We start from the raw sequence: 11395 nt of genomic DNA, 5'->3' as shown, positions 1-11395 counted from the left end.
GGAAGCGACTCGTGAGGGGCTAAGAAGAAACTTGTCAACGTATTTAAAAAGAAAACCGTAAAAGATTGTTTTAAGGCTCTAATAGTATAGACTTGTAAATAACAAACTGTTTTTATAAAACGAAAAGCAGAGGTAAGTTTCAAGGTAACTTATCAGATACCCTATACAATTCCATTATATCAATTATTTAAGCTGGGGACACTACTATGTGCGTATTGTACTATTCACCCAAAAATAAGTGAAGGATAAGTGGCGCGATCTTGTAGTCTTGTTAGTGACTAAGGCTGACATATTCCTTAGACATAGCTGTTAATTAATATCCCATACAAATACTGTGCTGACAACTAAGGGACCTACAGTTTATAGTGAAATCCTATATACAGCTAGATATTGGCTTGGAATGCAGGGAAATGTAAAACTAGGAGTACGCTCCGAAGTCACTAATGATAAACGAAGACCATTTCATACAAACAAACAGTTTGCCAACAATAATCATATTCATAGCAGCTGATTAAGCAGTAGGGTTTACGGCAATGCTAACCTTGGTCCAAGGTCATAAGGCATATTTTATCAAATCCACAAAAAAAGAACAGGAAAATTTTTTTAGTTTCTGTGATGTACAATCAAAGATTATATTTCAATGTATTACAGAAACAGCAATTTCTCTAATATACTAGTAATAGTAATATAGGTTTATTTCTCACAATACATAGACATCGAACCTTCTACAAAATAATTACCCTACAGTGGAATACAATTGTTATTAAAGAATAGTTATTGTTCCATTAGAACATTCCAGTTAGACATCTAATTTATGATAATCAGATGAAACTTTGTCTTTAGTTACTGCAAGTAGACAAATCATTTATGCGAATACTTATCATTGACAATTTATGCGAATCAAATATGCCATTGACTTTGGATACTGCAAGTGCAAGTATTGTATAGATCTAATTTACGAGACAAAGATTAAGCTTTGACTTTGGAAAAGAATTGTATTAATATGCTAGCTCCGCTCAATATTGCAAGCAGACAACTTTATTGTACATCTAGATATAGTTTCAGTGTATTTTCAATGTGTTATCATGGACATTTTAACCTGGCAATCCACAACACATTAGTTTATTAACAGTCGATGGTAAAAATCACTCGTCTACAATAGCCTTGTTGTGTAATTGTATAGGATAGCTACGTAACTGGGTCTGGGTGTATCTTAACAAAAACTAGTGAACCCGAATTCGATTAGTGGAAGAATATTAAATTGTGATCTGTGCATTTAAAAATAAAGATTTGACTAGCACGAGTACATGTTTACGATCTCAACAGCTTAATTTACATGTAACTAGGACACTGTGTTAGGTTGGTTACATTATTATTATTATTATTATATGTTATTATAAGCCAATCGTCGTTCTCAGGTAAGAGACACGACTCTCGGCTTTTTAAAGAAAGAATTTGCGATACTGTATGATAAAAGTATAGGCTAAATAAGGGTAGTCATGTAAAAGATACTTCAAAATCACTGCGAGTGTCAACCAATAAAAGTGTATTATTGTCAAATACCACAGCTTTAGATTAGAAATTAGATAATTTTAAATGGATATTTAACTATATTTTGTTTGAAGACAATTTTGTTTTTGATTTTTAAACAGTTTTAAAATTAGAAAGATTTCAGTAATTAATCTAGAGGTTAAAATACCTTTAATCCGTCAAAGTGATCAGACATCACCGATGAGCGGCGACCGGTTTCAGCCCAGCTGTGGGGCCATCTTCAGGCGATGAAGGAACATAAATATCACTCCGAAGAGGTCGTCATACAGTCCATAAATACGTCACGAGAAACAACACATAGATACATTATTTACAAACACACGTGTGGCCACAAATTAACTGCGCGGCGGACGGTACGCGTACATTAAGTTGCTAGTCCAGACTGTCGTCACTGCCGTCTTGTCCATCTGCCATCCCCCTCCCCCTCCTCCAGTTCTTATCAGGTCCTTTGCGTGTTGTTACTATTCTTTCAATGCCGACTGCTGTCTCATATAAAAAATTACTTTCAAAAGAGGCTTTTTCGTTTAAAATGTGTTGGGGATTTTCCTTGCCAGCTTTGTAGATTTCGTACTCTTCTATTACATTTAAATGTCTGCCTTTGGTTTTGTGGATTTGTAGAATTTTTAAATTATTGTCTATTGAAGTGTATGAATGATTGTTTGTAATTAGATGCTCAGCAAATGCGGAGTTTTGTTTCTGTGTGGACTTCTTTGGCAGGTGTTCTTTGAAACGTGCTTTGAAAGATCGCGCAGTTTGACCTATATAAAAACTGGGGCAAGTGTCACAATTAATTTTGTAAACACCTGTTAGTTCATTTTTATCAGATGAGGATTTTCTTTTTTCTTTTAGGAGGGATGACAATTTGTTTGAGGTTCTAAAAGATAATTTGACATTGTTTTTCGACAGCTCATTTTTTAGAGTGTTGTTTAGACTAATGCCATATTCTGTTGAAGTAAAAACTATTTTTTCAGAATTCATGGTTGAAGTTTTATTTTTGTTTTTATGTTTATGTATTAGTTTATCGACCATATCACTTCTATAGCCGTTAGAGACTGCGATGAACTTGATGGTATTTATTTCTTCATTGTAGTCGTTATCGTTCATAGGGATAGATAGCAATCGGCTGACGAAACTGTGGTATGCTGCCATTTTATGACTTTGAGGAAGATGTGAGTTGATGTGAATTGTCTGGGATGATGTGGTCGGTTTCCTGTATATTTTAAATTGAAATTTATTTGTTGATCTGGATATTGTGAGGTCCAAAAAGTTTAATGACTTGTTGTTTTCTTCTTCCAACGTGAATTTTAGTTTGTTATGTAAGCTGTTAAGGAATGAGCCAAGCATTTTTAGTTGTCTTTTTGTCCCATTAAACAGGACAATCGTGTCATCAACATAGCGGTAATAAAACACAATTTTGTTCTTGAGTCTGTTATTATCTGACCATAGATATTTATTCTCAACATGGTTTAGGAAAATCTCAGCAAGGATACTAGATAAGGGCGAACCCATGGCTAGTCCGTCATTTTGTGAAAATATGTCGTCTTCAAATTTAAAATAGTTCTGTTTGAGTACAGTTCTGGTGAGGTTAATTAGTTCGTCAATCATAGCAATGTTGAGAGAAGAGTTATTACATAGGTTTTCTTTCAATATTTTCAAAGTTTCATCAATCGGGATGTTTGTGTATAAATTGACCACATCAAAGGAAGCCAGCAAGTAGTTATCTTTCAACTGTATATTGGCAATTTTATTAACTAAGTCGGAGCTATTTTTTAGACTATTGTTATTGTGGAATTTATATTCTCTTCTTATAATCGTATCAAGTTTTTTGGCAATTTTGTAACCTGGGGATGGGATAAAGTTAACGAGCGGACGTATGGGCATATCATTTTTGTGAATTTTCGGTAATCCTCTTAAGATTGGGGGTTGAGGGTTTGTTACTTTAAGACATTTCATTTCTGTAGCTGATAATGGATTTTTACTGGAGCTTATTTGCTTATTTATGTCCTTTGAGAATTTTATAGTAGGGTCGCTATTAAGTTTATTAATGCCATTTGCTTCAAAAACTTTGTGAGAATGACTATTGCACTGCCCTTATCAGCTTTACAGATAATGGCTTCGTTTTCTGTGAGCTTATCTCTAATACGTGCAGCTACACGTCTGAGTGAACTGTGTGTGGTAGTGAGCTTACGTTTGATGTTATCGTTGTTGGTTACATGTTTTGCTTTATTGGATACAACAACTCTGACTGACATTCTGGCATTATCGTCTTTCATGGTTCTGATGGCTGCTTCTGAATTTAAAAGCTCAGAAACTAAGGAATTCTTGGTGCCACGTGCGAAATTGAAATTGAGACCTTTATTTAATAAACTGATTTCCTCATCGTCAAATTCAATTTGAGTTTTATTGACTACTGAAGGGTGAAATTTATGGTTGCATTTTATAATATCCTTCTTTATCTGGACATTCACAAGATAGATTGTTTAGTTTCTTTGTTTGTGTCCTCTTTTTCATTTGGATTTTCTTGTTGACTTGAAACTCAATCTGATCAATAATATTGGTTAGACTGCTCGATTCCTGATATCGATGAGGAAATCAGTTTATTAAATAAAGGTCTCAATTTCAATTTCGCACGTGGCACCAAGAATTCCTTAGTTTCTGCCGCGACTATTTAGCCTCTCCAAGTGTAGTTCTTTCACAGCTTCACATTTATAATACATACTAGCATAGTACCTGTCCTACGTACGGGGTTGGCTATTAATTGGCATAAGTATAAAATGTTTTAGTTAGAAAATATAAATAAAATTAGAAGCTTTAACATTTAAAGTTCAGAAGTTTATTTCCAATTCCACTCAAGACTGAAACATAAACATGACTGATATTGTTTACCTTCAAGCCTTCAACTAACATATGATACATTTAACATATGATGATATGTGAATATAACATTATAATACATCTTTCCCCTTTAAAAAACAGCAAACAAATTTGAAAGAATTAACTAAAAACAATAACCAACCAAACTTCTCCCTTCTTTTGAGACCATTATATTGTATTCTGAAATCTTGATGGTAGCTTGATTTCTCTACGAGGTCTTAGTTGTACTGGCTCGTCTTGCCTTGGAACTGACTGGGAATTGTTTTGTTGAGTGAGTGATGGTTTCAGATGGCGGCGATTTCTTCTTAATATAGCTCCGTTATCACCTTCTACCCAGTAACTTCTTGGAGTTGGTCCTTGATTAACAATCTTTCCCTGCTCCCACCTTCCTTCATTTCTGTAGACAACTCTTTCGTTATTTCTTACAACCCTTAAGTCTTTGGCTGACCGATCATAGTATTTTTTCTGCAGCTGTTGTCTTGTATTTAACCTGTCTTGTACTCCATCATTCAGCGTTGGTTTCAGCAGTTCCTCGGTAACAGGGATTGTTGTCTTACACCTGCGTTGAAACATCAGCTGAGCTGGAGAATATCCCAGATGCTTAACGGGCATGTTCCTAAGCTCCAATAAAGCCATTTTCAAATCCTTATTGTCATACTGTACTTTCCTTATCAACTCTTTGGCTATTCCAACTGCCCTTTCAGCAAGCCCATTGGATTGTGCATAGCCTGGACTGCGTGTCACAATTTCAAAATTCCATTCACGGGCAAATTCCCTCATTTGGGCACTGTTGTAAGGGACATTATCCGCTACCATTATATCAGGAGGGCCAAATCTACTGAAGATGTCTTTGCATGCTGATATTACAGACGTTGCTGATTTACATGGCATTTTAACCAGCTCCAACCAGTTTGAGTAAGCATCCATCATGACCAAGTACACATTTCCTCCATATGAAAATATGTCACATCCGATACGCTCCCATGGTCTAGTAGGTATAGGATACGGCATAAGGGTTTCCTTTGCATTACTCCTGGAAAACCTTTCACATATCCTGCAACGAGCCACAAAACTTTCAATGTCTGTAGCCATTCGTGGCCAATAAAGTATCTGTCGAGCCCTAGCTTTGCACTTTTCAATTCCTCCATGCGCGATATGGATTCGCTGAAGCATGTCCTGTCGTAGCTGTCGTGGCACAATCAGTTTGTGATTTAAAAACAATAAACCATCTTCTTCAGATACCATATGTCTTTGGTTCCAATAGTGGCGTACTATCTCTGGGGTGTCTTGCTTCCTTTCTGGCCAAACTTCTTTGCAGTATCTCTTCACAATAGCAGTTTCTTGGTCCTCTTCAGTGTAACGCTGGAATAATTTCTTCTTTTCTTCAGTCATAGGCAATGAACTTGTTAAACTGTGTACTTGAAATTCTGAAGACACTGTCATTCCTGTGCATTTTAATGCTGCTCTTGACAACGTATCAGCAATAAGTTGGCTACTACCAGGTAAGTACTTTACTTCCAGATCATAATTCAAACACCTTAGTCTCATTTTCTGTAGCCGACCTGGTACCACGTGCAAATCTTGTTGAAAAATATTTACAAGCGGCTTGTGGTCAGTCTGAACTGTTACTTTATAGCCATAAATAAACCTGTGAAACTTCTCAACAGCAAAAACTATAGCTAGAGTTTCCTTTTCGATTTGCGAATATCTCTTCTCTGTATCAGTCAATGAACGGGACATGAAAGCCACTGGCTGCCCACTCTGCAACAAACAACATCCTAGGCCATCTTGAGAAGCGTCTGTTTGTATTTCAAGAGGTCTTCGAGAGTCAAAGTATACCAAAACTGGTTCACTGGAAATTAACGTCTTGATAATCTTCAGAGCATCTTCATGCTCTACGGTCCATAAGAAGTCCACATCCTTTCTTGTCAAATGTCTGAGGGGTGCAGTGATTTTTGCTAAATTTGGTATGAACCTCGATAAATACTTTAGCATGCCCAATAACCGCATTACCCCTTTCTTGTCCGTGGGTGGGTCCATTTCAACTATGGCCTTTACATAATCTGGGTCGGGTTGGATTCCTTCAGCCGATACTATGTGTCCCAGATACTTAACTTCGCTCTTCTTAAATTGCATCTTGTTTGGATTAAACTTGATTCCAAGTTTAAGGGCTGCGTCCAAAACTCTCTTTAAATTTTCGTCATGCTCTTCCGATGTCGTTCCTCCTACAATAATATCATCATGTACTATGTTAACTCCCTTCAGGTTTCCAAAGCATTTGTAGTTATTTTTCTGGCACAATTCTGGACCCGAACAGATTCCAAAAGGAAATCTACAAAATTGATATCTCCCAAATGGGGTACTGACTGTGCACAGTTCACGACTCTCCTCATCTAAAACAATTTGAAAAAACCCATCCTTAAGATCCAAAACAGTAAAATATTTGTAACCACTCAACGTTACCAGAATATCATCAGGGTGTGGCATTAGAAAGTGCTCTCTCATTACCACCTTGTTCAATGGCATCGGATCTATGCAGATTCTCAAAGACTTATCGGGTTTTTCCACGATCACCAGAGGATTGACCCATGCTGTAGGTTTGTCAACTTTTCGAATCACCCCAGTTTCCTCAAGTTGGTCCAACTTTTCCTTTAGTTTTTCCTGTAAACTGTAAGGTACTCTCCGTGATTGTCGAATTTGTGGGATAGCACCCTCCTTAAGCTGAATATGATGAGTGCTTGGAAACTGTCCCAATCCTTCAAAAGCTGTCTTGTAGCCGGTTAAAACATCATCCTTATCCTTAAAATTCAAATATATCGATGACACTCTCTTAATGAGTCCTAAATTGACACAATCGTTCAGTCCTAAAATTGGCAGTTCATGTTCGACATTCACTACAGCAAAATTCACATCTGCAGTTACACCTGTAATTGTTTTACATTGTAACATCACAAGACCTAGTGGTTTGATTTTGAATTTTTCATCTCCCCAGGCTGAGAGTACACAAGAACTACGTTTTACGTGTGTAATGTTCATTTTCCGTACATAACTAGCAGGTAAAATACTGATCTCTGCACCTGTATCTAGTTTAAATTTAACTTGTGTACCACCAACAGTCAAGTTTTCCGTCCACGATTTTTCACTTTGACCTTTCACTCCACTAATGTTTAAGCTTACCGAGCCTAAACTAACATCGCTCACACAAGAGTCTTCATCGTGTTGTTCCTCGTTTGTAACAGCATGAGATTTTATAGTTTTACTCCTACAAACCTTTGCAAAATGATTTTTACCATCACATTTCGAGCATGTTTTGCCATATGCAGGACATTTACCCCGAACATGTTTGTAGCCGCAAAAGCTACATAGATCATTCTGTTTTTCTTTTGCAATACTCCGCGAAAGTTCTTGATTTGGTACATTATTAACAACACATACACTGTATGGATCCGACTTAGTCCCCGAAAGCTTGGTTTCATTGTGCTCTACAATAGTCCTACATTGATCCTTGCTACTCTCTACAATCATACAGAAATCAATAGCTTTCTTCAAGTCAAGTTTTGTATCTCTTAATAGACGCTCTTGAGTACTTTTATCTCTTATACCTAAGACAATTCTATCTCTAATCATATTGTCAGGTTCAAGAAACTCGCATGATTTAGCTGCTATTTTTAACTGCATAACAAACTTACTGAAGTCTTGACCTTCTTCCTGCTTCATTCTATAGAATTTAAACCGCTCAAATATGACATTTTTCAGAGGACAACAGTAAGATTCAAACTTATCAAGTACGCAATCAAAACTATCTTTGTCATTATCTTCAAATTTAAAAGTATTATATACATCTAGGCCATCATCGCCTAACAGATTAAGCAGCTGCGCAATCTTAATTTCATCCTTAAGTTTCTTACCATGACTAGTAGCTATTAAGTACAGTTCAAACTTCTGACGAAATCTTTTCCAATTTTCACTTACATTTCCTTCAAAACTCATAGGTTCAGGCAACCTAAACAATCCAGATACTTCCATTATTTCTTCTAGGTTTCAAAATACACCTGACACCATGTTTTAGTTAGAAAATATAAATAAAATTAGAAGCTTTAACATTTAAAGTTCAGAAGTTTATTTCCAATTCCACTCAAGACTGAAACATAAACATGACTGATATTGTTTACCTTCAAGCCTTCAACTAACATATGATACATTTAACATATGATGATATGTGAATATAACATTATAATACATAAAATACTTATTGCAGTTGTACTCATGCTTTGCGTTTGCAATTGGGGAGGACACTGTTTGATAACATTTCGTTCTTTAAATTTACGGTATGCTATAACACATCTACATCTGCCATAATGCTTTACTACTATACCTAAACAATAGAAATAAATAAATTATCAAACATTCACACAAATTATTCTTTTAATTAATCCATGAGCCTAAACATAAATGTAAACAATCCTACTTTGACAGTTCTCCTTGCGTATCACAGCTTTTCGGAATTAGAGCTATCATCATGCCGAATTTAAACCCAATCCTTCCTGTAGTTATTGCGTGATTGAACTTCAAACGAACAAACAACCAAACTTTCACATTTATAATATTAGTATGATTAGTATGACTACTAGCCAATATGAGAACAGCCATTAGGAAACTACATTAGGTATCCTAATTACTAAGAAATTCCTAAAGATTCACTAACTAATGTATTACATTTTGGAGAAAGTATTGGATCTACACTTTATTATATTTATACTTTATTTAGGAATACAACGAATTAGAAGTTATTGTAATCGAATGAGCCACATCGGTTATGTGCGTAATTTAGTAAAACTTTGCGATTTAATTTGAGGTAGCGGAGGTGAAAGCACTAAAGGGGATTTTAGGAGAGTTTTGGTACAATGTACATCTTTGTGTGTACTACACAGTGGTAAAAGTCCATAAAATTCGTTAAAAATATTAATTCTATTATTTAAAAATGGCGGCCATTTTCCAAAATGGCGGCAAACTTGAAAAGTGGAAAACTGTGTATTTTATGGTCTTAATGGAATGTGGATGCAATTTTAAGACTTATTTGACTTATTTTCTCCTCGCATTTTCGCTATAACCTTACTTTTTTTGGAGTTACATAATGTAAAATGTACACCGGAAGTCATTTTTCCATAGGCTGTAACTCCTAAACAAGTGGGTTTATCGAAAAAATGTCAAAAATAAAAAAGTTTTTAAATTGCATGTTCTATCCGAAAACATGATAAAATAAAGGGTGTTCCATAAGACATTTCAAAATTGGCCGCCATTTTGGAAAATGGCGGCTGAATTTTGAAAAACTAAAATCATATTTTTAACTGTCACAAAAAATAAAGGAATGTCCCCCATTTAAAGTTTTCTCTAATTCTTACCGTTTCCGATATCCCAATGGTGGCCTCCTTGAGTTGATCACCCTGTAGATTTGCTTGTCTAATTTGTCCCATTTCAAAACCTTTACGGACTAGGCTATTGATTCTTACGTTGTTTTTGTTTTATATGATTATAACACTGAAGGTAAGTACACGGGTACAACAATCATCAGTGTTTCCATTCGCGGGATTATTATCCCGAAAACGGGATTTGTAGACCTTAAGCGGGATTAAAACGGGATGCGGGATAAAACGGGATGCGGGATAAAACGGGATTTTCGGCTGTGACGACTATTTTTATTTTTTTCTACTTAATTTTAGAGAAAACCTAACTCAAATTGATTAAATACTGTAGCAAAATATAATAATGATGTTCAAAAAACTTTATAAACATGATACGTCAAGTATATTACTAGGTATTGTACAAAAAAATCATGCGGGATAAAACGGGATTTTTCAGAATTTAAAAGCGGGATAAAACGGGATTTCTCGACCCAGTAAGCGGGATTATTTTTTTGGTCGTGTGGAAACACTGCCAAGTGCCAACTGCCAACAACATAGAGATGTGCCAAGCAGTTACTTGGGCGAAACAGCTGCAGCTAGTTCCAAGGTCGCCGTGGAACTCGTTCCAAAAGCAGTTCCAGCTGCAGCTGGTTTTCCCGCTGCAGCGGAGCTATGGCTGTAGTGGAACGAGACAAAAGGGCGGATGAACAAAATCTCAGTTTAATTATTGCCATAATTTGAGACGGATTAGTTAAAGCTGTTCTTGAATTAGAATATTGTTTTAAATAATGCAAAATAGCGACTATAAAGAAGTCAATATCGTGTTTTGGAAATTTTCTACAAGTGGTATTTAGTTTGTCTATCTAGGGTCTAAAAATAATACGTGAGAAGGCCCCAAGGCCGGTATAAATTATTTTAGAGGTTCGTCATATTATGCATTTATTCATATTATACATTTTTTTATTGTTAAAATAATATTATTCTAACACCACTTACACTAACACTTAATATAAAATTTTAAAGTAAATAGCGAAAAAATCCTGAATTAAGTTAAACACAAACAATTATTACGGTACTGATTACTGAGGAAGAGATAATTAAATTTGTATATATTATGAGCACGACTTAACTGGGACTGATGTACTATTATTTAATTCCTGCCTGAAAAAAAACAGAAAATGATTAATTTCATCTAAGGCATGTCAACCATATCCGCTAATAGTTCATAGTTCATAGTTCATAGTTCACTTCATCTTCTCCACGGTCATCAAGATCGGGGAATCGTCAGAATTTTCTTTCTTCATGCTGTAGGCCTGCTGTGAGCATTTTTTTTTTTTAGGGCCTATTTAGGAAGTTATGGTCATTGTAAAATTCATTTAGGTTGAGATATGGTTTGTTTTGAAGATATTTTTTTAGTGATTTAATAAAACTTTTAGTGTCAGTTATTGATTTTAGATTGTTTGGTAGAAGATTAAAAAGCCTAGTTCCCATGAAATGTGGGGTTGAGCTAGTTTTTTGGAGTCTATGTTGTTCTAGGTTTAGGTTTGTTTTGTTTCTCAGATCATATT

The 11395-nt window shown here is 35.5% G+C and overlaps 1 protein-coding gene across 1 annotated transcript; it reads right to left on the bottom strand.

Annotated features, from left to right (window-relative positions):
* Window positions 1-4593: 4593 nt before the first annotated feature.
* Window positions 4594-8142, bottom strand: LOC128989375 (uncharacterized protein K02A2.6-like). The gene is made up of 2 exons (XM_054411264.1): window positions 8115-8142; window positions 4594-7349 (listed from the first exon to the last, which is right to left on the bottom strand). Exons 1-2 carry the CDS (start codon window positions 8140-8142, stop codon window positions 4594-4596), a joined length of 2784 nt encoding a protein of 927 aa, XP_054267239.1.
* Window positions 8143-11395: the final 3253 nt, after the last annotated feature.

The sequence above is a fragment of the Macrosteles quadrilineatus genome, unplaced genomic scaffold (genome assembly GCF_028750875.1).
Source record: "Macrosteles quadrilineatus isolate MER2022 unplaced genomic scaffold, UCM_ALF_1.0 Scaffold_3__2_contigs__length_128488019, whole genome shotgun sequence".
Lineage (NCBI taxonomy): Eukaryota > Metazoa > Arthropoda > Insecta > Hemiptera > Cicadellidae > Macrosteles > Macrosteles quadrilineatus.
The sequence above is the reverse complement of the archived record's forward strand: the minus strand, read 5'-3'. Positions and strand labels throughout refer to the sequence as shown.

Coding starts and splice junctions, on each gene's coding strand:
- LOC128989375 (XM_054411264.1), bottom strand. CDS start 8,142: ATGAAGCAGGAAGAAGGTCAAGACTTCA. Junction 7,350..8,114: donor GGAAGAAGGTCAAGACTTCA/GTAAGTTTGTTA, acceptor AAACAATTACAG/GTGTAACTGCAGATGTGAAT.